Consider the following 27,802-nt stretch of genomic DNA (forward strand, 5'->3'; position numbering starts at 1 on the left):
TCCATCTGCAGCTGTTCTATATTTCTACTAGCAGAAGTTGGCAACCCTACACACACATTCATCAATGAAAAAAAGTCATGAGCAGTCTGGACCTGGAGAGGCTGCATAGAAAGCTGCCGGGCCGGTAGAAAACGGAGTGGCAGCTGGCAGTGTCATCTCTTGCTGCATTCACTTACACTCAGACATCAGAGTTCAGGTCACCAGCCACAACTTTTCATAAATACATACTGAGGTGGCTGTATTAGTGTTCAAACAGCCCAATTGGCCACTTGCATAAAAGAAAAGGCCTCTACATCTCAAAGTCCCGGGCTGAATCTCAGACCCAGTCCATCCCTGGATCATGTAGGACACCCACTAGTTTTTTTCTGGCTATGCTAGTGCTTTAATAGATAGAATAATGTCTCTTACCGTTGCAACAATTACAGGATTTTTTCCTGATGGCATAAACAAGGAAGGCTATAACAATCAGACTGATAGCCAAAGCAGCACACAACAGAAAGACAATCGTGTTGACGTTCTGTGAATCACACGTGCTGCCAACTGAAACATTAAAGAAACAAACAATACAAGTTAATAAATATTAATAAATTATTTATGTTATTTGATATTATGTTAATTTAACCATTATATAGAAATATGATGTAGTTACCTTCAATGTCCAGTTTTGTCCCATTTCCAAATAATATCTCCCCACACGTGGCCACAGCACAGTAATAAGTCCCGGCATCAGAGGAGCTGACGTTCTTAGAGAAGCTGTAGACACATTTCTGTGGAGAGCGAGCCTCGGGGCTCTTCTCACATCCATCTCTATTGTTTCTTTGGGCATAAATTAAACTGGGATGAGATTTATCTGATCCGGCTCTGAACCAGCACACACTGTGTTCACCTGGACATGTTTTCTTCTCAGAGTCAGAGAGGACTGAACACTGCAGAGTCACTGAGTCTCCTGGACGGACTGGATCGGATGGAAAGTCTTGAGTGACGGCAGTGATATCAGGTTCTGGTCCTAGAAAATAATAATAAAGAAATAATAAACATGTTTTACTCAATTAAATTATACATTATAGGTGGGGTGTTGAGGTTACAATGATCTATTCTTAAACAAAAGTCTCTGGTGACTTCTATATGAATCATGCAAACATACAACAACTTAATAAAAGTTAGTAAGACAATTTAAAACACTAAAATATGTAACATTGCTGTTATAAATTATGTATAATTATATAATTTTTAAGGCATCTGGAGTGTTTTTACCTTTGATTCCTAGAAATATTCCTTCCAAAAATGTCATGTTGCTTCGTGTCACTTTTATACAGTAGTAGAATGCAGTATCGCTGAACTGTGTTTTGGTAATATGCAGAACAAATGCTCCAGGCTCTTGTGTTGCTGTAATGCGATGAGTCTCCTCAACAACCTTGTTATCATAGGTTATCGTTCCTCCTAATATTTCAGGAAAGGTTCCAGAAACGACCCTGATCCAAAATAAGTGTGTTGTACGCCATGATGTCTGGCGGGTACATGTTAGAGTGACATTTTGTCCAACACCAATGGTCTTCGTCTCAGAGATGCGATTGTCTGTGCATCCTGAAAATAAAATCAAACAGAGTAATAATTAACAACAGAGATACATTCATATGCCTTCTGTATATTACTGTTTGAAGATGACAAATGTATTTTAAATATATATGTGGAATAAATGTGGCTAATACTTACGTCCAATTTTGAGCACGAGCAGAATAAAAAATATGATCTTCATTTTCTTTCCACATGAGAGACTGCAGTTGAATTAGATCGTATGAGAAGATGATTCACCTTAATATAATCATATGAAATGGGAGGGAACAATTTCAGAGCAATCTGATTGGCCTCTCGTTATGTTGGCGCTTCACTGTACTACCACAGTGGAAATATGTCAACCAAAACTTTCCAACTTTAAAGCGGGTTGCTGGTGTTGTTTCATGTGTTTGTCATCTCATGTTTGGTTTTCACGGTGGGTACTTACAGTAAAAAAAAATCAGCAACAACAAAGGCATATTTCTCATGGCCCTAATGTCATTTCATCTTGAAGTGACCTCTTTTCCCACACTCTCGACATTACCGCAGTTCAACGTAGTTTACAGATTTCCACAAATATCCAGACAGAATTATGTATTTATACAATATACTGTATGTGCTTGGCAACTACAGTATGGTGAAGTAACTAAAACATTTGGTTGATGTTTGGGAATATTGTGGTTATGGTTAAAAAAAGGCAAAAGAGGTGCAAGCTTCATCAACTGTTGTTTTTGGTAATTAAGGTATGTTAGTTAGTTAAGAGTTATAATATTCATAATCAAAAATGACATCATTGACTCCTATACATGAACTAGAGAAGTCTTAAAGCTAGGGTTGGTAATGTTGAGAAACTAGCAAGAGTAAGCTAGATTTTAAAAGTTATCCAAACGAAAAACCCAACCAGTGTTGTCTTTTCCAACGAAAGTAGCTAGCAGCTACAAATGTCCCTAAATCTAGATAGAAAGACGCAAAGTTTGCAACACTGACAGTCGGTCCCTTCAGGCCTCCCTCCAAAACCACTCCCCCAAAATGATTATAATGAACATAAACATATCATAATACAGTAAACAATAAACATGGCTACTGTTAGTACTCACCGCTGTCAAGCTAGCCGCTTGTGGAAGACTGTTGCGATGCAAATGAGTGCATGGAACATCAAGTCGGTAGTGGGCCGGGCGAGATGTGCCGTAACGTTGTAATTGCTTCTGAAATAAACCCTTGTTCAAGTTTTCCCTGCCTCCTGTGAGTACATTGGGTCTTCACAAAGAGATACCTTGCAGACTAAGTGGCCTAGGAACTTGGAGCATGGTGAAACGGCCACTGCTTTTGAAGAACACTACCAACACTACCTTTAAGCTTGATCCATGGTCCTGATAGCTGATAGCAGGGGTCATGATAGCTTTATAGCTAATCTGCAGCTGATGTGTACCTCTCCAAAAATGTATCTACACGTCAGAGCTATGCTGGCAACAGAGATACCACATATACCACATGAAATGTGATTGGTCAGCATGGGCTGCTTGTGTTCTGTTTCCAAGGCCGGTCGAGATTGTTAATAGCTAAGACAACATTAAGGCTTAGAAAGGCTTTCTACTCTCTCTCACACACATTTATCAACGCCATTACACCACAAACCTTCTGCATGGGACTAGTTTCCTGTTCAGTAATGAGAGCAGGCGAAATACAAGTTACTCCAGTTATCTAGATATGAGCAGCCCACCGTTACCGTACATAGTTTCTGAGGAGAATATAATTAAAGCACGACATGGCCTGAGGTGTTTGGTTTAATATCAAACCGGTTTGATCATTTTTACACCGGCCCAACTCTAGCACACCAGTAAGGCATCTCGGACTATTCCCATCCACGCTTTAGTTGGTCAACAAAGATGTAGTACTGTATCTATGGAATAAGCTATTGCTAACGTTATTTTACTATCAAACTAGCTACCAATATGCCGTGCCTATCACTAACATGGTCACTAGCCGCGAGATGACCGTCACAACATACGCTGAAATCATGCGCATCTCTCCGTTCCAGTGGATTTCTCTGTTCAAAGGAACAGTACTTGCATAAACTATAACTACTGGAAAACGAGAGAAGTCAGAAAGGTATGACACAGTTTCCCTCTCTTATAAGTGTTTATTGTTAATGAAATAGATTCAGGAAGTGACAGCACGTTGATTTATATTGAAAATGTTGTTGAAATTCTATACTCGCCATTGGCAGGTAGTTACTGTCAATGGCCGCTGCCACCTTGTGGTTTCCCGGCCCTTGTGTATATGAGCAAGTTGCAGTAATTTTTCTTTCATGTTATATAGCCTCCAGAATAAAATCAATGTTTTAAAAATGGCTGTTGCTCCAGTTTAACACTCACCAATGACGAACAAATGACGAGTGGAAAGTTGAGCATGGCTGTGGTAGGGCTGCCAAAATAAGGTGTGATTTCAGAGCCTCCTTTCTTCCTGTCATTCTCACCATTTTAGTCTTATGAAGGGGGGTTATGAAGTCAGCAAAGCATGTGCAATAGTAAGCAAATAGTGTCATGGTGCAGGAGGGTTATGCAAAGCCACACCTGGTCGGTGATACAGTGTTTTAGTCATGCATTGTCATGCTACACATTCACTGATCTAACCCAGATCTTGGTGAAGGTGCAGCACATCTATGTTTTAATCTACTGCTGTAAAATCACGATCTCTTACTCCACATCAGTTATTCATGTCACAAAGACCCCCAAATATATAATGTGTCTGTCTTCATAGAATGTCCTTCATTTCCTTGGGCTTTACATATTTATCAGAGTGAAACATGCAGCTCAAAGATCACGTGAAGAGGTTTTGGGTTGACTCAAAAGTCCTTTCATTTGCAGTGTGATGCACGGTGCATGTAGTGGACACATTTAAAAATTTAAAAATCCATTTGAAAGTCTGCACCTGCGTGCATCGGTGAAATAAGTTACAAAAATGCATCTAAACTAAATTTAGCTTTTTGGTGCCTCTTGTTTCGCTACCCTTCTTGCACCTCTAACCTCACTACATATCCTGTTGATACCCATAGGCAGGTCTCTTCCAGTTAAACAGCTTCAGTGGTTGGTCAAAGGCAGACATGGCCCACCACAGCTTTTGTCTGTCAGTGTAGCTGTTGCATGTGGCTCTGCTTGTTGTTTTCAATGTAAATTGCCGTTACTAAGTGCTGTGAGACAAGAAACACAGAGTAGTTGTCCTCTCAAAATGTTTTCTAACACATTATTTTGCAAACAGACCTGAACGAAAACGCACTTACAACATAAATAGCTCTGTTATTATAATGCGTTACTGCCCAACACTGCACCACACCTAAATCATGTTCTTTAGAATCGCCCAATATTGATGCGATTCCTAAAGATAACGTGCTATTGCCAAATAAAGGGTCCTGACATGTCACTAACACACGAATAACCTCACTAACCTGGTTGTAATTGGGCATTACTGGGACAAATTCTACTGAGCCTGTGTAGTGAAGTCATTTAAATAAGGACTAGAAAGTTTTCAACAATAAATTCCCGTTACAGTTGTAATTCTGTACACTGTTGTGACGAGAAGTTTGCATGAGTCTGTCAGTCGTGTTAGTTTTCTTTTGTGGGTCTGCTGCCTGTACACAGCTGTATGTTACATGGTGTTTGGTAGCCTTGTGTTAGCCTGGTCAGACAGCTTTGCAACAACCAGTTTCAGAAAAGGTCAGAATCGGTTGTAAACAAGCCTGTTAGAAAGTGCAGATGAAATCTCAGAATACACCTGTTGTAGCATCATTTATGCAGGAAAAGTAAAAGACTAGCACCATCAGATATCTGTGGTGGCTACAACTACAAGCTATTTGTCCCCATTAACGCCGGGTTCACAGTGGATGCGGAAGAGCTGCGATTTCAGAGAAGTGCTGCCCGCAACCTTTCGGCACCCATGTAAACCAATTGGGCTGTTCAAACTGGACGGGCTGTTCACACTGGACGCACCGCGCCACAGAGCTCTGCAGCCGGCTCGCGGTCTTCAGCCATAGTTTCTGGCAGGAAAACACACTGCTAATCTACTAAAAATAATATAAATGATATATTATATGTGATATAAATGACCTGATTCTGATAAGATGATAAAATATGCATCTCACGGACGCTTTTGACTTGACCCCCCCGATCAAATTTAAAAATCCATCCACTATATTTATTAGAAATAGCCTAGTGTCACTACTGTTTGTGATCGTGGGTTTTAAATTATGTATTTATTCTGCATATTTGTCAGTTGTCAGCGAGAGAGACTAGCAGAAACACAAACACACTGACAGACATAGAGAGAGAGAGAGCTCGACAGAAAACAGCAGAATTGCTTGTTGACCGGTGCAGAAAAATACGCTTCTTGTGTGAACAGCCAGGCTTCGGCTCACTTGACAATTAACATAGCACGCCGTTTTGGGGCATTTCCGCGTCCAGTGTGAACCTGGCATTAAGGTCCATTTAGTAGACGTTCAATTTTATATTTTTTTGAAAAATAAAAAGTATTTATTTTTTTAACCTCAGCTTCATTATTATTGCTGATTACTTTTTTTTTTTTAAACTGAGTGTAATTTGGTTTATTATTTATCTTTAGACAAGCAATTCACCGCAAATGCATTATTAGTCTAACATTAAAGAAAAATACAAATACATCTGAATTTCACTGAAAAGGGGACACGATCATGGGTTTGCTAAATTTAGGGCTATGCTCATTGTCTGCATTTCAGCCAATCACAATGACTTCTACTTTGTAAACCTTGATCACCTCCTGACTATCTTTCATTTGGGCGGTAGACATCAGTAGTGCAAGACAAGAGTGCTGTATGTGCCACAATGACCGGAAGACTGACTGCTTTGATTCTACTTTGTACTGTGTGTAAGTGCAATTCTTAACTACTATGAGAAAGACTAGACCATGTAATAATCTTAATACTTTACCTTTTTACTTCTTTTGTGTTGAAGCTCTGTTACTGTTTGTCTATTTTCTTCAGACCTGATTCAAACTGCAGAGCTTCCTCACCAGATCTCTACAACTGTGGTTGAAGTTGGTGGAAATATTACTTTAGACTGTCCATTTTCTAAGATGGGAGGACAACCATTTTACTTGTACAAGCAGTCTCTTGGATATTTGGCCCAAACAGTCATTGCTGTAATTGTTGGCAAAATAACACCTAGTGAACAATTTAACAACCCACGGTTCACAGCAACAAAAGAGGATTCTCAGTATTCTCTTACCATCAGAAATGTCAGCAAAGAGGACGAAGCAACATACTTCTGTCTCGGTGGAGTGACGTATTCACAGAGTTTTGTTAATGGAATCTTCTTGGCTGTGAACGGTAAAATATATATTTACTTTCAGTATTTGTACCAAGATTTTATGTCAAACAAATAATTAAGATCATTAATTCCTTTTGACGTCTTTTTAACTGAATCATGCAGATCGTAATCAGCAGAAGTTTTTCTATGTAAAACAAAGTCCGGAGACTGAGTCGGTAAAGCCGGGCGACTCAGTGACTCTCCAGTGTTCACTTCTCTCCAAGAACAAAGAAAATGCAGATCAGTGTCCAGATGAACACAGCGTGTACTGGTTCAGATCTGGATCAAGAGAATATCATCCAGGCATCATTTACGCTCACAGTGATGAAGAAGAGGAAAAACGTTGTGTCTACAGTCTGTCCAAAACTATACAGAGCTCCTCTGATAATGGGACTTACTACTGCGCTGTGGTCACATGTGGAGAGATCCTGTTTGGTGAAGGAACTAAAGTGGAGACAAGTAAGTTTTTACCGTTGTATTTAAATCATATATGCATCTTGTATTAATTCATTTAGCCTGGTTAATATTAACTTGACTTTGGCAAAATGTTATAAGACAGTGTTCATTATCGATCAAGTCTTTGTCCCAGAACTCAAGTAAAAAAAAAAGGATCTTTGACTAAATGCTATATTTGAACATTTGTGCCTGTTGATAAACATTATTAGTTTTCTAAATGCCACTGTGTTTCCCAAGAGTCCATAATTAAATAATGTTTAATGTCTTTAAGGAAATGATTGTGATTCAGGATCAGAACTGGACCCAGTTGTCCTTGCGCTTGGAGTCCTGTTGGCCTGCTGTGCCATTGTGATTGTCGTCCTTATTTTCTATGGAAATCGAAAGAAAGTTTGCGAACATTGCAAAGGTAGGTTCACCATATTTTACTTTCATTTAAGTTACACTTTTTGAGACTGTACCATAAAGATATGAATGTATGAAATTACTTTGCTGTGAAAACAGAAAATATGGGCTTCTGATGGTTAGAGGGTCGGCGGTTTATATTGTTTATTATTATAACACTGAAGCTGTATTGAGCTCATTATAGGAGTGAAAGTGTTTAATTGAAAATGTGATTAAAATCTTTTGTTTGTTTTTCCATGTCCTTTAATTAGAGGGTGACAAAAATCAAACTGATGTGTGTACACATATTCTGAAGGCTTTGTTTTTATTTTAACAGCACCAGTGAGTGCTTCCCATCATCTCGGACACAACAGGACAACTGTGGATCTGTCAAATGATCTGGTAAATATGTGGCAGTGTGTTGTCTTGGTGTAGCGATCTAGATATTCTGCCTTGATCCTCTGGACAAAACACACAATATTATACTCATACAAGAAAAATCTAATAAACTGTTGAGTAGCTACAACATAATGCCTGTTGTTATATGATAAATGGGGATAAAGTCAAGTGGTATAAATATAATACTGATGACTGAGAAATTACGTAAAAGAAAGTATGTTTAGATGACTGCAAAGACACTGTAAAGCAATCTATACTCTAGACTTGGTCTTTATGTTACAGCCCTGATCTCTGAAATATTTGTCATTAACACACAAATATTATGTTTTTGCAGGATGAAGGACTGAACTATGCAGCACTGGATTTCTCCACACGGAAAGTGAAAAGAGAGAAGAGGAAGACGAGAGATTCGCCACAAGAGTGTTTGTACTCTGCTGTTAGAGCAGATAACCACAACCAGCAACACACCTCTCTATAGACCGAGCACAGCCTGTGCAAAGATCCCCAAGTCTCTACAGAGAGCTTCAGCTTGGGTGTGTGTGCACACGTATAGCTTTTTTTTATTCCCAACTGACATCCAGTAGTGATGGGAAGCAGTTGTGTATCAGAATGAGTATATTTTTCTAAAAAAAAGGTTTGCAGGCTGATTTTGTGAGAGAGCACCAGATGTTCAGTTGCTTTGTGCCTGTACTTCTGTACGGTGACATAAAGGTCAACATGTCTGTGGACCTGTGTTGCTTTTGTTGTTTTGTTGAGCTAAAGCAGTATACTTTATATCTATATTGTCTTCTCATATGAAATAACAGCATCTTCACTCATCACAAATGCTACAAGAAAAAAAAAAGGATAATTATAGTTTGCTTCTCAGTATGTCTGGTTTTCTGTCCAGGTCTAGTTCCACCTCTGCTCCCCTCAGTTTAAAGAGTTAACATTTCTTTGTTTGAAAAAAAATTGGATGAAATGACCATCTTGAGATGGGATCACACCAGCCAAGATGCCAAATCGGGCCAGGTGGGGGGCCTCTTCCCCACCTCCTACCCTCTTCTTCAAGTGCCCTTGCTTGGACCACACCCATCTTCAAACTCAGCCTTCATTTTGATCTCAACCCTCAAGTTTCGTGACTGCATCTTGCACAGTTTTGACGCTATCACAGCGACAAAATCTATCCACAGACAGAAGTATAAACACCTGATGACTCACACACACAGACTCAGAAGGGGAAATCAATAACAGCGTCACTGTCGTTGCTGGTAATCAACATGCAATGATGAGCTATCTCCTTTTACCTGAAGTAAACTAAGCTTGCTCTGTTAATCACCAGCCACGGCAGCATGTGGCTAGTATTGTTTTCACCTTGTGAGTCTGTGTGTGTCATCATGACAAAATGTGATTTTGGAGATGCCTACTGTAGCGGGAACTACCACAGAAAAGGTTTTAAGTGCTTTGCCAGGTGTTTATAAGTCTTGTCTGATAGATTTGGACAGTATCATAAGATTGATTTCTGTTTTCTTGCTATCATTATATTGTTTGAGCCCTGAGTTGATTTTCTATTTGTGTAGTTGCATTTTTGTTGTTTTCCAGGTGCAAATGTGAGTACAATGCTTATATGTGAAGTGCTGATGACAATGAAGAACGTTAATTTGTACTGAATTAAGAAATTTGGATTTTATGTGTTAACAGATCGGTTTTGTACAGTAAGATGCATCCTGCAGTGATTGCAACTGAAGGTCTTTTCAAAGTTAACACACACTGTATGTACTGTAAGAAAACAGGTGTTCATTTCTATTTAAAATTTCATTGTAGATGTGGTATCTTTTGTCATAATATAAGTTTGTTTACTAAGAAAGGAAACAACACGTGCACACAAATACAAATTCCTTTTAGTACAATTGTACTAAACTCTTTTCACCGCTCTTTCAAAATTAATCTTCCAAAAAAGGGGCAGATGCGTCATTTTTTTGAATAGAAAACTTTAATAAAATGCACAAAAAATTAAACAAAATTACAAGAATGGAATAATCAATGCTCCAGGCTATTACGAAAAACTATTAAACATGGTTATTTTTGGACCAATTAGCAAATCAGTATTTGGATTATTGATCCCTCACAAAAGCCCTGATATCAGTGTAGATCGTCTCTTCCTTTCTTTGATTCCTTCTCCCTGCGTTGCCGGCTTTCCTCCTGGTAAAGACTGGTGTATAATAAACCACAGTGTCCTCATTTCTCTGAGGAAATAAAGTGAACATGAGTGAGCGGATTTCAATACATGCACATATAAACATAAAAATGGCCACCATACAGTATGTGCAGTGGTCGACACCCCCACTATAACATGGGCAGGAACACCTGACAATATAATGCAGCCCAGTGCAACACCACAAACTCTGGCCTCAAAATAATCATCAAAGAGTTAGAGTGGGGGTTTGTTTGAAAGGTGTAAAGAGAAAGAAATACCACGACCAACAACCTATCTATTTATAGGGACCAGCGCGTTTGTTTAGGGTCAATATATTGTTGACAACGAGCCATAACACCATTTCTACTTTCACACAAACAGACACAAATAGACACACATTCACAGTCACCACTGACCAACAAATGATGCATGGAAACTTTAGCATTGTTGTGGTGGCGCTTCAAACTAAAGTGTCAGTACAAAGGGGCTTTTCTACCTTTCTCACTCTCTGTTTTAGCCTCAGGAAGCTGGGCTTGCACTGCTGTTTTACCTTTTATAAAAAGGCAAGAGACTACCAAGGCTAAGCGAGAAAGTGGCAGCCAGGAGAATGAGACTTGCCGGTCACTGCTAAAGAATTCAAGAACTCCCAGCAAGCATGCTGGTGCTGTGGGAGCCAACGCACAGGCGTCGATCACGGGGACGCCCCACACCAACATACATGGACGTACTGAGGAGAGATGCAGGAGTGGAGAGTGCTGGCGAGCTATCCAGATGTATGGAGGACCGAGATAGCTGGAAGCTCCGCTGGAAAGCCCGTCTGAGGACGACCCAATGATATTAATTCCGATAGCTGTATTATCACTCTTTTACATCCACTGCTATTGATTTTTGTTATTAGTCCTACTTGTATTAGTTCTTACAGCTGCTGTGCTATTATTGTGGTTGGTGTTTGTATCTCTCTCTCTCTCTCTCTCTCAAAACCCAACCGGTCGAGGCAGATGGCCGCCCACCCAGAGCCCGGTTCTGCTCTAGGTTTCTACCCGCTAAATGGGGAGTTTTTCCTGGCCACAGCGCATTGCAATTCTCTTGGTGGGATCTCTTGTTGTCTCTAAACTATAGAGTACAGTCTTTACCTGCTCTATATAAAAAGTGTCTTGAGATAACTTCTGATTTGATGCTATATAAAAATAAATTGAATTGAATTGAAGAGGAACACCACACTTATTTATACTTTTGTTATTAAAGGTCACATTGATAACATTTGTATGTGGACGAATATTTTTTTTAAAATAATAAAGGCTGTCAAAAAACTGGCATGGCCATTTTCAAAGGGGTCCCTTGACCTCTGACCTCAAGATATGTGAATGAGAATGGGTTCTATGGGTACCCACGAGTCTCCTCTTTACTCAAGACTCGTTTCCCAACAACCTATCCCAACCTTAAACATTCGAGATCAATACCTAATCTTAACCATTTTAAGAGTTTCCCAACTCGTGGGTTACCTTCTACACACGACCCTGGTTCATGCTGTTACAGTAGTGATAGAGTGGTGCAGGGATGACGTATTTTTGTAGGCCAACCAGGAAGTTAATATCTCCCTGTGTTCCCTCGACAAAAAGCCAATGAGATTCTTCCATCGGATTTTGGATTATTACAGAAAATAAAGTAAAGGTGGACGTGTCGGCGTGATGACGGTAAGTAGTCTCATTTAGCCACTTGTTAGCAACCGCCTTTTTGAAGACACGTTAAGGCTTCAAAATCCTTAAGTGGGATATTTACTGTTGTATTTTATATTGTAGAACAAAACAATAAAATCCCTTAAGCACCTTATTTCATGCATCTAACTAAAAACCCTTTGACTTCCAGACGAAGAAATGGGAAGTGCTAAAATGCATTACAGGCCTACTAGTTGAACCCTGTGGATTTGTTATTCATGCAAAATCTAGTTGCAATGTCTGTTTGTTCTTTATTTTCACGAGCAAATGTGAGTAACATGTTTGCAGTGTGAAGTCTTAATAGCAATACAAATTTTGAAAATCAATGTTTTAAGTGTGGTAAGAGATCAGCATGAGCAAGCACAAGTAAGAACCATTAAGCAATATAAAATGATGACGCTGTTTGAGTCTCTTACTTTAAAAGTATTTTATTTGTTTCCACTGTGTTGCAAACATTAAACAAGAAAACCAATCAATCTTACTGTCTTCTACTAGATGCTAACTTATAAAGTGATTTTCAAGATAAACAGATTATGAGTAAACATTTAAAAATTAAACTATGCCATTATAGAAGGAAAGAGAAAACTAAAGTTTTACCTGAAAAACCTTAAAAAATAGAGACAGAGAAACCTTCCTCAACCCTCCGACTATTTCAAGTTAAATCTTTCAAAAAGCCTGTTTGAGTGGTAGAATTATACAACTTTAATAAAAGAATTTAATAAAAAAATGCACAAAAATTAAACAAGAATCAATAGATATGAGATGCCGTAGAATATCACCAAAAGCCATTAAAACTATTACATTTCACATCATGATAATTCATGCCCTTTTATAAAAACAAGTCTTCCAATGATTGCAAACGGATGGGACAGAAAATAATGTCAAAATGATACATGAAACATGTTTAAGGTTATCCAAATAAAATATCGTTACCGATATCAGATGTGAAATTGATGTGAAGCAGCATATTTACAACAGTCTATCTTTAACTAGCAGATCCAGTAGATTGTTAATCTATCACCCAAGTCCTGACATCAGTGTAGGTCGTCTCTCCCTCTGCTGTTTCTACCTTCCTTCTCTCTGCTCTGCCAGTTTTCCTCTTGGCGAAGGTTGGAGCAGAATAGGTCAATGAGTCCTCATCTCTCTATATAAAGTACATTTTTGGAAAAACGTCATGTGACAGCATGCATTAATATTTACATATATAGAGAACATTTCTTTAAATTCCTTACCTGCTGACTTTGGTGATGACCACTGGCTGTTGCAGCTGTATTATGAAATAAAAACACAGCTATAAGAAGAAAGATGCTGTAGGTTCATTTACACAAATCAGTAATTATTAATCCTGGAAAAGTTAGCTTTTGCAAAATACTGTATGAGAAGCCTCTATTACCATTGCAACAATCACACGTTTTCATCTTGATGGTATAAATCAGGAAGGCAATAACAATCAGACTTATAGCCAAAGCTGCACATGAGAGAATCAGAACTGTGTTGGCCTTCTGCAGATCCCAGATGTTGAGTCCTGAAACAATATGAAAAGGAGCAAATAATGAACGTTAACAATTATTCTGTCAAGATGTTATAACTAGGGCTGTCAAAGTTAACACAATAGTAATGTGTCAATGCAAAACCGTTTCAACGGCACTAATTTCTTTAATGCATTAGCGCAACCGATCTTTCGGAGGTTGTCGTGGGCTCAGTTTTAAAGCTAGATTGAAGGCACTGGCATCTAGGTTAAATAACGCGCCAAACTTGTGCTAAACTTTGGCATGGAAAAGCTGTCATGGCCATTTTCAAAGGGGTCCCAAATATCCCTTTAAGGTACATTTTAAACAGATAAAAAATGTGTGATCAACTATTTTAATCGATTGACAGCCCTAGTTATAACGAAGGAGGAAAAAATGTTTTGTGATACATGATTTTAATTGTTTCTACCAGATTCAAAAGTAATGATTATGAATGATTAATATGGAAGATCCGCAGTTACCTTCCACGTCCAGTTTTGTCCCGTTTCCAAATAATATTTCCCCACACGTGGCCACAGCACAGTAATAAGTCCCGGTATCAGAGGAGCTGACGTTCTTAGAGAAGCTGTAGACACATTTCTGTGGAGAGTGAGCCTCGAGGCTCTTCTCACATTCATCACTGTTTCCATGAGCGTAAATTAAACTGGGATGAGATTCATTTGATCCGACTCTTAACCAGAACACACTGTGTTCTACTGGACACGTTTTGCTATCAGAGTCAGAGAGGACTGAACACTGCAGAGTCACTGAGTCTCCTGGACGGACCGGATCAGATGGAGGGGCTGCGGTGATATCAGGGTCTGGTCCTGGGAAATTGAAAAAACATTAAACATTAATTTTTTGACAAAAGACCAATGTCATTGTGACAAATTTTTAAAACAAAACTGTAATGCAAATAAGGAATTATTTACCTTCAACTCTCAGGTCTGTTCCTTTCAAAAATGTGAATTGTTGTTGGTATGTTTTCACACAGTAGTAAACTGCAGTATCACTTAGCCTTGCATTTCCAATATGCAGAACAAATGTTCCAGGCTCTTGTGTGGTTGTAATGCGAGGATCACTCGCAAGGCCATAGGTTTTTCCCAAGATTTTAGGAAAGTCTCCAGAAACAAGCCTGATCCAAAACAAGCTTCCCGAACTCCTGCGGGTACAAGTCAGCATCACATCATCTCCAACACCAACAGTCTTTGTCTCAAAGATCTGATCATCTGTGCATCCTAAAAAGAGATTATTTTACATTAACAACAGAGAAAGAATCACATATGCTCTCTCCTAAATCACTGTAAGAACATGTTATAACTATAAATATATATCTTGAGCAAATCTGATATTTCTATATGTACTTACGCCCGACTCTGAGCATCAGCAGAAAATAAAACACGATCATCATTTTCTGGTTTATCCACTGGAGACTGCAGTTAAATTAGATCGTATCAGAAGATGATTCACCTTAATGTAATGATATGAAGTGGGAGGGAACAATTTCAGAGCAATCTGATTGGCCTCTCGTTATGTTAGTGTTTCACTATACCACCAGTGGAAATAATACCACCCTTTGCCCAGCTTAAACACATGACACAACACCAACAGCACGTATTTGTTTCATGTTGGTTTTCTATAACTGACACAGAGCGTAACCTCAACAGATGATTTGATCTTAATTCGAACTACAGCTACCCAAACATAATCTGGTTCACAAAATTTTGTTTTCATTCACTGTTGTACTACTTCAATTATTATTATTTTTAATAATATTTATATTTTATATTTGTTCTGTTAGTCGTAGTTGTCGGGTATATCTATCTATCTATCTTGTACTACCATATTTACGAGGGTTGTAGCCTGGTTTCCAGAAACCCTAAACTAGATAGCAGTTGTATTTTTTTATTTTTACTATGTTTTCTAACTGTGTTTTCATTAGTGTATAATCACCTGAAACCAGAAGGCCATCATAGTTCTCTGACACACGTGAAACTACAGTAACGTGAACTGCCGTCTGACTTCTGTTGCTCCTATAGTAGTGTTATTACGGTAAGGATGGCCTCTGAGCGAAGTGAATGGCATTACCACGGTTTTGCACTCTGCGGCTCACGTTACCGAAGTCTTGGAAAACTAGGAGTGAGCGGAGGGGTACTCAGTTGGTTGCAATCTGCAGCCACGCCACTAGATGCCGCCAAATCCTTCAGAACATCAAGTGTGTGACACGTGCAAAACAATGCAGTTAAAAATATTAACAGTCTGTCTGGATTTTGTGATTGGGATGCTTTCTAAGGAAGAGTGCCGAGCAATGCTTTGCCAATCTAAGTCTTTGTTTGTGTGTTCTTCACACCATTGAGTGTCCTCTGTATTAGATTGGATTTGATAACATATATATCTCAGTACATCACTGTCATCTTTTAAAGAAAGTCAAATGATTCAACAAACGAAAGATTTACAATGAATTTTTTCAATAGCTAACCTTTGAATATAAATGCATGACATGTTATTTATCTGTAAATATACAGGCCTATGTATTTAGGCCTAACAGGAAATCCTACAACAATGTCTGTAGCAGATTATAGATCAGACTGATTTGTGTGCATATAAAAAAGATGCATCCAGCCATTTGCAAGAGTGATACACGACGATAGAGAAGCCATTTTAAATGTTGTGTGAGCCAATTCAGATGCTCCACATCATCAATGATGACCCGCCCACTCTGCCTGTCAATCACTTGAACAGGAAGAGCACAGCGTACAGAGGAGGGCTGTTAAACCATCCATCCTCTATACTCACATCACTTCTTTTCAGAGGGCTGGTGAGAGGAAGCAGCAGAGCGACGCTCTCACAGTTTTACATTCGCCTGGAGACGATTTACAGTTTCTGACCTGCATATCTTTATCTGAGGGAGGAAACCACAAATAAAACAATGCAATGATTAACAAGGTGATTAACATTAAACAATCTTTGGCCACCATACAGTATGTGCAGTGGTCGACACCCCCACTATAACACGGACAGGAACACCTGACAATATAATGCAGCCCAGTGCAACACCACAAACTCTGGCCTCTAAATAATCATCAAAGAGTTAGAGTGGGGGTTTGTTTGAAAGGTGTAAAGAGAAAGCAAAAAGAACGACCAACAACCTATCTATTTATAGGGACCAGCACGTTTGTTTAGGGTCAATATATTGTTGACAACGAGCCATAACACCATTTCTACTTTCACACAAACAGACACAAATAGACACACATTCACAGTCACCACTGACAAACAAATGATCCATGGAAACTTTAGCATTGTTGTGGTTGAGTTTCAAACTAAAGTGTCAGTACATAGGGGCTTTTCTACCTTTCTCACTCTCTGTTTTAACTTTTATAAAAAGGCAAGAGGAACACCACACTTATTTATACGATTGTTATTAAATTGCCTTATTGATAATTTTTATGTAGACGAATATTTTTTTTTTAAATAATAAGGGCTGTCAAAGTTAACATGATAATAATGCGTAAATTTGTTTTAACTTCACTAATTTCTTTAACGCATTAACGCAACTTGTGAATTTTAGGTTAAAGCGGGTTCAGTTTTAAAGCTTTAGTGAAGATACTAGCATCATATGAAACTAGAAAACCTAAGGAGCATTGGTACCAACCATGTCATACTAGCTTCTCGGGAAATAGGCTAAATAACGCTCCAAACTTACACTACATGTTGGCGAGTAAAAACTGTCAAGGCCATTTTCAAAGGGGTCCCTTGACCTCTGACCTCAAGATATGTGAATAAAAAAGGGTTCTATGGGTCACCCAAGTCTCCCCTTTACAGAAATGCCCACTTTATGTTAATCACATGCAGTTTGGGGCAAGTCATAGTCAAGTCAGCACACTGACACACTGACAGCTGTTGTTGCCTGTTGGGTTTCAGTTTGACATGTTATGATTTGAGCATATTTTTTATGCTGAATGCAGTACCTGTGAGGGTTTCTGGACAATATTTGTCATTGTTTTGTGTTGTTAATTGATTTCCAATAATAAATATATACATACATTTGCATAAAGCAGCATATTTGCCCACTCCCATGTTAATAAGAGTATTAAATACTTGAAAAATCTCCCTTTAAGGTGTGTGTATCTGACATTTGGTGCCCACTTCTAACAAGGCTTGAGAGCAAACAGTAAAACAACGCTGGTATCACGTGGTATCTCTGGGTTGTCAGTAAATGGATAGATGGATTTGGTGTGAAGTAAATGCAATGGAACGGGGGAGGGAGAATGAGACATCTAGCAGCTGAAAGTCACCAATGTTATAAATAGTACCTTTAATATCACAACTTACAGGAGTATGTAAACGGCTCAGGAGGGTTGGACACACACACACACACACAGCTACCCAGTCACTCTATGTCATGACCGTTTTTTATCACACTCTTCTGCGGTGTGATGCTTTTCATTGGTAGTTGCTGTCAGAGGGGGGAGGCGCTAATCATTCACTGGTCCCACCCCGGTCTTTTTGTCAAGAGCAGAAGTTTGAATTGTGATCTTAAGTTAAGTTTGCCTGATTAACCGCAAATCGGTATGACAGCCTTCATTAAGTCTGCTCCATTATGCATCACTTGGTGCAGTGATAGATTAAAACAAAACAAACTAATATGCATCTGTGATATTTTAAGATTGTAGATGCATGTGGTTGTAGATGCCTTTGGTTGCATCTTAAAAAAACATGAAGGATAGACATTATTTATACTTTAAATGAGCACACTAACAATAAAACTAGAACAGTAAATTAACCTGCTGAATACTCTTGTAGCTCTACCCTCACTACAAACATCCTGTTGAAGCCCATAGTCAGGTCTGTTCTGAGTAAACAGCCTTGATGGTTGGTCAAAGGATGGAAAATTGGCCCACCACAGCTTCTGTCTCAGTGTAGCTGTTGCATGTGGCTTTGCTTGTTCTCACAGCACAGACATACAGAAGGCCTTTATACGAGGTGCTGTGAAACCAGAAAGACGGAGGGGTTTATTCATTTGAGTGGTTGTCCCCCTACATTTTTTTACGCTGTATATTTTTCAACAAAGGAAGACTGTTTGTGTCTACAACATAAAATGCTGCGTATTTGTCTTTGTGAGCCGTGCTTTGCTCTATAGTTGTGGGAGGTTGTGGTGGACAGATACACAGCAGTTCACTGGTGAAAACCCTGACTGTCTGTCTGCTAGTCTCTCTCTCTCTCTCACTTTGTGTCTCTATGTGCACATGACAAATATATGGAGTGAAACAATAATGATAGGACCTTTTTCATAGCAGGCATTTAGACATGTAACATTACTAGAATTGGCCTGTCCTTAATCTTATTGGTTGCACTATTGCTTTTCCTGCTATGACACATCTAAATATGTGTTGTGAAAAGAAAATGGAGACGATGAACAAGCAAAAACACTTAAGAGTGCTTGCAAGACCATAAATATTTAGATCAAGAGGTCCCAATTAAGTAAACTGGTTAAAGAAATGAAATTGAAAATATGAAGAAGTCTATCGTGCTCTTGGGTTCACTGCCAATAGAGCGCTACAGGAATGAGTCCTAAAGCCCGTAAATGAGTTAGCATTTTAACACTTCCTGTTCCCTCGTCTGGAAGTCAATGGGTTAGATGCCTGAAATAAGGTCTGTGGTTAACACAAGCTTTAGAGATTTTAGTGTTTTGTTCTATGGCATAAAATACGTCAGTAAATATCCAACTCGTGAATTTTGAAGCCTTTATATGTCTTAAAAAAGGCGGTTGCTAACAAGTGGCTAAATGAGACTACTAAACGTCATCACGTTGACTCGTCCGCCTTCACATCCTTGTTGTGTATACTCATGCTCATGCCATAGTGGTGTAGTGTGTTTATAGCCTGCGTTAGCTTTTTACTTCTGACGATTGCATTTACACTTCAATTCATTTGTGGAGATTATCTTGCAGAACAAAACTTTTAAGTGTTGAGGAACCCAGGGCGATGCTTACTTCCTGGTTGGCCTACAAAAACATGTCATCCCTGCACTCAGTGTAAAAATTGAATAAATTAATCATCATTACAATATTGTTATGTTTATGAAATTGCAATGCTCAATACTAACTACAAAATGTGCATTCCCAAGAGTCATCTTTCTCTCACACACACTGTATGTTTACCTGTGGGCCCTTCACACCTCTTGATTTCCTGTGTGGTTTTGGCCACACTTACTCTCACCTCTCCCCTGCAACTGTCCCTCAAACCTGTAGGCTACCACCTACACTGTAGCTAACGTTATTTCAAAACTCCTTCTTTCCATCTCTTGTTGTTGATTTGGACGTCCCAATTATGACAAAAATCAAACATTTTACTCTAGCTCCAGCATGAGTTTAGCCCAGCTTAGCATAAACACAGGAAGCAAAACAGCTGGCCTACTGGAGCTGAAAAAGGAGAATACTGCTTCAACAACTCCAATAATGTCTCATTTAAATGTTGTATGTCATTAACTGACAAGCTAGCTACCAATACATCCAAAAAATCATTGAGGCTTTGTTCAGTTACAAAAGTGTGTGAAGTTTGCAACACTGCTTTCCACAATGCTACATTTCTCTGCATGTTACTGCCGGTAGAATAGCGTGAAACTGGCAGAAAATATGAATTGTGTCACCTGCATATGCATGTACATGTGCGTCATTGTGCGTGTGCTGGCGAACTCAATATACAAAAAAAGTGATCAAGATCAAAACATTGCTCTGCATCGTGACCTTTAAATACACACATACAGTGTGACAGTAAGACCGATTTTGCTGTTGTTAAAATACTTCCAGTACTTGTTCCAGCACAAAACACAAAAAACAGTAAATTCAGTCAGGAAGTCTGAATAAAGACACTGTTTTGAAAATACAACAACAACTCAGAACAAATAGATTTCCTATGAAATGAAAAAGAATCACACGTTTGCTAAAAGTAGGGGGACGGTCATTGCTCTCTGTAAACCTTGATCACATCACGACTACCTCTTCCATTTGGGCGGTAGACATCAGTAGTGCAAGACAAGAGTGCTGTATGTGCCACAATGACCAGAAGACTGACTGCTTTGATTCTAGCCTGTTAAAAAGTGCAGATGAAATCTCAGAATACACCTGTTGCAGCATCATTTATGCAGGAAAAGTAAAAGACTAGCACCATCAGATATCTTTGGTGGCTACAACTACAAGCTATTTGTCCTCTGCTCCCTGAGGCTGAGGAAGCAACCCCACTAACGCCGGGTTCACACTGGACGCGGAAGAGCTGCGATTTCAGAGAAGTGCTGCCCGCATCCTTTCGGCACCCATGTAAACCAGTTGGGCTGTTCACACTGGATGGGCTGTTCACACTGGATGGGCTGTTCACACTGGATGGGCTGTTCACACTGGACGCATCGTGCCTCAGAGCCCTGCAGCCGGCTCGCGATCTTCAGCTATAGTTTCGCCGTCTTGTCTATCTTCTCTGCTTGCCGCAAGTGAATTAGGCGAGAAAACACACCGCTAATCTACTAAAAACAATACAAATGATATATTATACGTGATATAAATGACCTGATTCTGATAAGATGATAAAATATCCATCACAGGGATGCTTTTGACTTGACCCCCCCAATCAAATTTCAAAATCCTCAGCTTCATTATTATTGCTGATTACTTTTTTTTTAAAAAGTGAGTGAAATTTGGTTTATTATTTATCTTTAGACAAGCAATTCACCGCAAATGCATTATTAGTCTAACATTAAAGAAAAATACAAATACAAATACATCTGAATTTCACTGAAAAGGGGACACGATCATGGGTTTGCTAAATTTAGGGCTATGCTCATTGACTGCATTTCAGCCAATCACAATGACTTCTACTTTGTAAACCTTGATCACCTCCTGACTATCTTTCATTTGGGCGGTAGACATCAGTAGTGCAAGACAAGAGTGCTGTATGTGCCACAATGACCAGAAGACTGACTGCTTTGATTCTACTTTGTACTGTGTGTAAGTGCAATTCTTAACTACTATGAGAAAGACTTGAACATGTAATAATCTTAGTACTTTACCTTTTTACTTCTTTTGTGTTGAAGCTCTGTTACTGTTTGTCTATTTTCTTCAGACCTGATTCAAACTGCAGAGCTTCCTCACCAGATCTCTACAACTGTGGTTGAAGTTGGTGGAAATATTACTTTAGACTGTCCATTTTCTAAGATGGGAGGACAACCATTTTACTTGTACAAGCAGTCTCTTGGATATTTGGCCCAAACAGTCATTGCTGTAATTGTTGGCAAAATAACACCTAGTGAACAATTTAACAACCCACGGTTCACAGCAACAAAAGAGGATTCTCAGTATTCTCTTACCATCAGAAATGTCAGCAAAGAGGACGAAGCAACATACTTCTGTCTCGGTGGAGTGACGTATTCACAGAGTTTTGTTAATGGAATCTTCTTGGCTGTGAACGGTAAAATATATATTTACTTTCAGTATTTGTGTTTTTATGTCATACAAATAATTAAGATCATTAATTCCTTTTGACGTCTTTTTAACTGAATCATGCAGATCGTAATCAGCAGAAGACTTTCTATGTAAAACAAAGTCCGGAGACTGAGTCAGTCCAGCCGGGCGACTCAGTGAATCTCCAGTGTTCACTTCTCTCCAAGAACAAAGAAAACGCAGATCAGTGTCCAGATGAACACAGCGTGTACTGGTTCAGATCTGGATCAAGAGAATATCATCCAGGCATCATTTACGCTCACAGTGATGAAGAAGAGGAAAAACGTTGTGTCTACAGTCTGTCCAAAACTATACAGAGCTCCTCTGATAATGGGACTTACTACTGCGCTGTGGTCACATGTGGAGAGATCCTGTTGGGCGAAGGAACTAAAGTGGAGACAAGTAAGTTTTTACAGTTGTATTTAAATAATATATGCATCTTGTATTAATTAATTTAGCCTGGTTAATATTAACTAGATTTTGGCAAAATGTTATAAGACAGTGTTCATTATCGATCAAGTCTTTGTCCCAGAACACAACTAAAAAAAAAAAAGGATCTTTGACTAAATGCTATATTTGAACATTTGTGCCTGTTGATAAATGTTATTAGTTTTCTAAATGCCACTGTGTTACCCAAATGTCCATAATTAAATAATGTTTAATGTCTTTAAGGAAATGATTGTGATTCAGGATCAGAACTGGACCCAGTTGTCCTTGTGCTTGGAGTCCTGTTGGCCTGCTGTGCCATTGTGATTGTCGTCCTTATTTTCTATGGAAATCGAAGGAAAGTTTGCGAACATTGCAAAGGTAGGTTCACCAAATTTTACTTTCATTTAAGTTACACTTTTTGAGACCGTACCATAAAGATATGAATCTATGAAATTACTTTGCTGTGAAAACAGAAAATGTGGGCTTCTGATGGTTAGAGGGTCGGCGGTTTATATTGTTTATCATTATGACACTGAAGTTGTATTGAGCTCATTACAGGAGTGAAAGTGTTTGACTGAAAATGTGATTCAAATCTTTCCTTTGTTTTTCCATGTCCTTTAATGAGAGGGTGACAAAAATCACACTGATGTGTGTACACATATTCTGAAGGCTTTGTTTTTTTATTTTAACAGGACCAGTGTGTGCTTCCCATCATCTCGGACACGACAGGACAACTCTGGATCTGTCAAATGATCTGGTAAATACGTGGCAGTGTGTTGTCTTGATACAGCGATCTAAATATTCTGCCACTCGATCCTCTGGACAAAACACACAATATTATACTCATACAAGAAAATAAACTGTTGAGTAGCTACAACATAATGCCTGTTATTATATGATAAATGGGGATAAAGTCAAGAGGTATAAATATAATACTGGTGACTGAGAAATTACATAAAAGAAAGTATGTTTAGATGACTGCAAAGACACTGTAAAGCAATCTATACTCTAGACTTGGTCTTTATGTTACAGCCCTGATCTCTGAAATATTTGTCATTAACACACAAATATTATGTTTTTGCAGGATGGAGGACTGAACTATGCAGCACTGGATTTCTCCACAAGGAAAGTGAAAAGAGAGAAGAGGAAGACGAGAGAGTCGCCACAAGAGTGTTTGTACTCTGCTGTTAGAGCAGATAACCACAACCAGCAACACACCTCTCTATAGACCGAGCACTGCCTGTGCAAAGATCCCCAAGTCTCCACAGAGAGCTTCAGCTTGGGTGTGTGTGCACACGTATAGCTTTTTATTCCCAACTGACATCCAGTAGTGATGGGAAGCAGTTGTGTATCAGAATGGGTATATTTTCAAAAAAAAAAGGTTTGCCGGCTGATTTAGTGGGAGAGCACCAGATGTTCAGTTGCTTTGTGCCTGTACTTCTGTACGGTGACATAAAGGTCAACATGTCTGTGGACCTGTGTTTGCTTTTGTTGTTTTGTTGAGCTAAAACAGTATACTTTCAGGTCAGAGGTCTAGTTCCGCCTCTGCCCCCCTCAGATTAAAGAGGTAACATTTCTTTGTATGAAAAAAAGACAGATGAAATGACCATCTTGAGATGGGATCACACCAGCCAAGATGCCAAATCGGGCCAGGTGGGGGGCCTCTTCCCCACCTCCGACCCTTTTCTTCAAGTGCCTTTGCTTGGACCACACCCATCTTCAAACTCAGCCTTCATTTTGATCTCAACCCTCAAGTTTCGTGACTGCATCTTGCACAGTTTTGACGCTATCACAGCGACAAAATCTATCCACAGACAGAAATATAAACACCTGATGACTCAAACACACAGACTCACAAGGCGAAAACAATACCAGCGGCTGGTAATCAACATGCAATGATGAGCTATCTTACCTGAAGTAAACTAAGCTGCTCTGTTAATCACCAGCCACAGCAGCATGTGGCATTGTTTTCACCTTGTGAGTCTGTGTGTGTCATCATGGCGATATGTGATCTTGGAGACGCCGACTGTAGCGGGAACTACCACAGAAAAGGTTTTAAGTGCTTTGCCAGGTGTTTATAAGTCTTGTCTGATAGATTTGGACGGTATCATAAGATTGATTTCTGATTTCTTGCTATTATTATATTGTTTGAGCCCTGAGTTGATTTTCTATTTGTGTAGTTGCATTTTTGTTGATTTCCAGGTGCAAATGTGAGTACAATGCTTGCATGCGAAGTGCTGATGTCAATGAAGAAAGTTATTTTGTACTGAATTAAGAAATTAGGATTTTATGTGTTAACAGATCAGTTTTGTACAGTAAGATGCATCCTGCAGTGATTGAAACTGAAGGTCTTTTCAAAGTTAACACACACTGTATGTACTGTAAGAAAACAGGTGTTCATTTCTATTTAAAATTTCATTGTAGATGTGGTATCTTTTGTCATAATATAAGTTTGTTTACTAAGAAAGGAAACAACACGTGCACACAACTATAAATTCCTTTTATTACAATTGTACTGAACTCTTCTCACCGCTCTTTCAAAATGAATCTTCCAAAAAAGGAGCAGATTTTTTTTAAGGAAAACTTTAATAAAATGCACAAAAATTGAAACAAAATTATAAGGATGGAATACACAATGATCCAGACTATTACGAAAAACTATTGAACATGGTTATTTTTGGACCAATTAGCAAATCAGTATTTGGATTATTGATCCCTCACAGAAGCCCTGATATCGGTGTAGATCGTCTCTTCCTTTCTTTGATTCCTTCTCCCTGCGTTGCCGGCTTTCCTCCTGGTAAAGACTGGTGTACAATAAACCAAAGTGTCCTCATTTCTCTGAGGAAATAAAATGAACATGAGTGAGCGGATTCCAATACATGCACATATAAACACAACAATTGCTGATAATTTTTATTCAGTTTTAATTCCTTACCTGTTGACTTTGCTGATTACCACTGGCTGTTCCATCATTTGTTTGCAGAGTGGCGGCAACTGTATTATTAAAAAAAGATAAATAACAGATAGTAAAAAATGACGGATTTAACTTTATTGTAAATGTAAGATACTATAGGTTGACTTATACAGAGCACAAATGAATCAAATGATGTTAGCTTTTGGGGAAACACACTTTAATAATATGGCGTAGCCAAGGGTGTGCGTGTGCCACGCAAAGACGCAGCTGGCACACACAAAAATCAGATGCAGAGTGAATATTTAGTGATAGCCTTACTAAAATGAGTTACTGTTGCTAAACAACCCACCACTATCCATCTGCAGCCATTCTATATTTCTACTAGTAGAAGTTGGCAACCCTACACACACATTCAGCAGGAAAAAAAGTCATGAGCAGTCTGGCCCTTGAGAGGCTGCATAGAAAACTGCCGGGCCGGTAGGAAACGGAGTGGCAGCTGGCAGCGTCATCTCTTGCTGCATTCACTTGCACCCAGACATCAGAGTTCAGGTCACCAGCCACAACTTTTCATAAATACATACTGAGGTAGCTGTATTAGTGTTAAATAAGCCCAATTGGCCACTTGCATAAAAGAAAAGGCCTCTACATCTCAAAGTCCTGGGCTGAATCTCAGACCCAGTCCATCCCTGGATCATGTAGCACACCCACTAGTTTTTTTCTGGCTATGCTAGTGCTTTAATAGATAGAGTAATGTCTCTTACCGTTGCAACAATTACAGGATTTTTTCCTGATGGCATAAACAAGGAAGGCTATAACAATCAGACTGATAGCCAAAGCAGCACACAACAGAAAGACAATCGTGTTGTCGTTCTGTGAATCACACGTGCTGCCAACTGAAACATTAAAGAAACAAATAATAAAAGTTAATAAATAGTAATAAATTATTTACTTTACTTGATATTATGATAATTTAACCATTATATAGAAATATGATGCAGTTACCTTCAATGTCCAGTTTTGTCCCATTTCCAAATAATATCTCCCCACACGTGGCCACAGCACAGTAATAAGTCCCGGCATCAGAGGAGCTGACGTTCTTAGAGAAGCTGTAGACACATTTCTGTTGAGAGCGAACCTCGGGGCTCTTCTCACATCCATCACTGTTGTTTCTTTGGGCATAAATTAAACTTGGATGAGATTTATCGGATCCGGCTCTGAACCAGAACACACTGTGTTCACCTGGACATGTTTTCTTCTCAGAGTCAAAGAGGACTGAACACTGCAGAGTCACTGAGTCTCCTGGACGGACTGGATCGGATGGAAAGTCTTGAGTGACGGCAGTGATATCAGGTTCTGATCCTGGGAAATAATAATAAAGAAATAATAAACCACTTTTACTCAATTCAATGATGATACATTATAGGTGTTGAGGTTACAATGATCTATTCTTAAACAAAAGAGTCTGATGACTTCTATATGAATCATGCAAACATACAACAACTTAATAGAAGTTAGTAAGAAAATGAAAAACATTAAAATATGTAACATTGCTGTTATAAACTATGTATAATTATATAATTTTTAAGGCATCTGGAGTGTTTTTACCTATGACTCTCAGAAATATTCCTTTCGAAAATGTCATGTTGCTTCGTATCACTTTTATACAGTAGTAGACCGCAGTATCGCTGAACTGTGTTTTGGTAATATGCAGAACAAATGCTCCAGGCTCTTGTGTTGCTGTAACGCGATCAGTCTCCTCAACAACCTCTTTATCATAGGCTATTGTGCTTCCTAATATTTCAGGAAAGGTTCCAGAAACGACCCTGATCCAAAATAAGTATGTTGTACGCCATGATGTCTGGCGGGTACATGTTAGAGTGATATTTTGTCCAACACCAATGGTCTTTGTCTCAAAGATGAGATCGTCTGTGCATCCTGAAAATAAAATTAAAACAGAGTAATTATTAACAACAGAGATACATTCATATGCCTTCTGTATATTACTGCTTGAAGATGACAAATGTATTTTAATTATATATGTGGAATAAATGTGGCTAATACTTACGTCCAATTTTGAGCACGAGCAGAATAAAAAATATGATCTTCATTTTCTTTCCACATGAGAGACTGCAGTTGAATTAGATCGTATGAGAAGATGATTCACCTTAATATAATCATATGAAATGGGAGGGAACAATTTCAGAGCAATCTGATTGGCCTCTCGTTATGTTGGCGCTTCACTGTACTACCACAGTGGAAATATGTTAACCAAAACTTTCCAACTTTAAAGCGGGTTGCTGGTGTTGTTTCATGTGTTTGTCATCTCATGTTTGGCTCTCAGGGTGGGTACCTACAGTAAAAAAAAAATCAGCAACAACAAAGGCATATTTCTCATGGCCCTAATGTCATTTCATCTTGAAGTGACCTTATTTCCCACACTCTC

At 38.9% G+C, this 27,802-nt stretch overlaps 3 protein-coding genes across 9 annotated transcripts in view; 1 reads left to right on the forward strand and 2 right to left on the reverse strand.

Annotated features, from left to right (window-relative positions):
• The window catches only part of LOC119494907, a 60,366-nt gene extending 58,215 nt beyond the window's left edge, over positions 1 to 2,151 (reverse strand). The window contains exon 1 of the mRNA XM_037781134.1: positions 1,714 to 2,151. Coding sequence (XP_037637062.1) covers positions 1,714 to 1,756 — 43 coding nt within the window. The 5' untranslated portion in view covers positions 1,757 to 2,151. The remainder of the gene's footprint in view (positions 1 to 1,713) is intronic.
• A 4,178-nt stretch (positions 2,152 to 6,329) lies between these two features.
• On the forward strand, positions 6,330 to 23,892 carry LOC119494394. Of its 3 annotated transcripts, XM_037780242.1 has the most exons (6): positions 6,330 to 6,450; positions 6,566 to 6,910; positions 7,014 to 7,349; positions 7,618 to 7,752; positions 8,065 to 8,129; positions 23,530 to 23,892. In XM_037780242.1, exons 1-6 carry the CDS (start codon positions 6,408 to 6,410, stop codon positions 23,671 to 23,673), a joined length of 1,068 nt encoding a protein of 355 aa, XP_037636170.1. In that variant the 5' UTR covers positions 6,330 to 6,407; the 3' UTR covers positions 23,674 to 23,892. The 3 variants fall into 3 exon arrangements, with proteins under 3 accessions (XP_037636170.1, XP_037636171.1, XP_037636172.1); XM_037780243.1 differs by lacking the exons at positions 7,618 to 7,752; positions 8,065 to 8,129 and adding an exon at positions 22,689 to 22,823; XM_037780244.1 differs by lacking the exons at positions 6,330 to 6,450; positions 6,566 to 6,910; positions 7,014 to 7,349; positions 7,618 to 7,752; positions 8,065 to 8,129 and adding exons at positions 21,434 to 21,524; positions 21,640 to 21,984; positions 22,083 to 22,418; positions 22,689 to 22,823.
• Positions 10,026 to 27,593, reverse strand: LOC119494399 (signal-regulatory protein beta-2-like). Of its 5 annotated transcripts, none has more exons than XM_037780251.1 (6): positions 27,425 to 27,593; positions 26,965 to 27,294; positions 26,362 to 26,718; positions 26,121 to 26,252; positions 25,381 to 25,439; positions 10,033 to 10,351 (listed from the first exon to the last, which is right to left on the reverse strand). In XM_037780251.1, exons 1-6 carry the CDS (start codon positions 27,465 to 27,467, stop codon positions 10,220 to 10,222), a joined length of 1,053 nt encoding a protein of 350 aa, XP_037636179.1. In that variant the 5' UTR covers positions 27,468 to 27,593; the 3' UTR covers positions 10,033 to 10,219. The 5 variants fall into 5 exon arrangements, with proteins under 5 accessions (XP_037636182.1, XP_037636179.1, XP_037636180.1 ...); XM_037780252.1 differs by lacking the exons at positions 10,033 to 10,351; positions 25,381 to 25,439; positions 26,121 to 26,252 and adding exons at positions 12,462 to 13,161; positions 13,250 to 13,284; positions 13,411 to 13,542; XM_037780250.1 differs by lacking the exon at positions 10,033 to 10,351 and adding an exon at positions 25,024 to 25,283.
• Between the last annotated feature and the right edge of the window lie 209 nt (positions 27,594 to 27,802).

This window comes from Sebastes umbrosus, chromosome 9 (genome assembly GCF_015220745.1).
Source record: "Sebastes umbrosus isolate fSebUmb1 chromosome 9, fSebUmb1.pri, whole genome shotgun sequence".
Lineage (NCBI taxonomy): Eukaryota > Metazoa > Chordata > Actinopteri > Perciformes > Sebastidae > Sebastes > Sebastes umbrosus.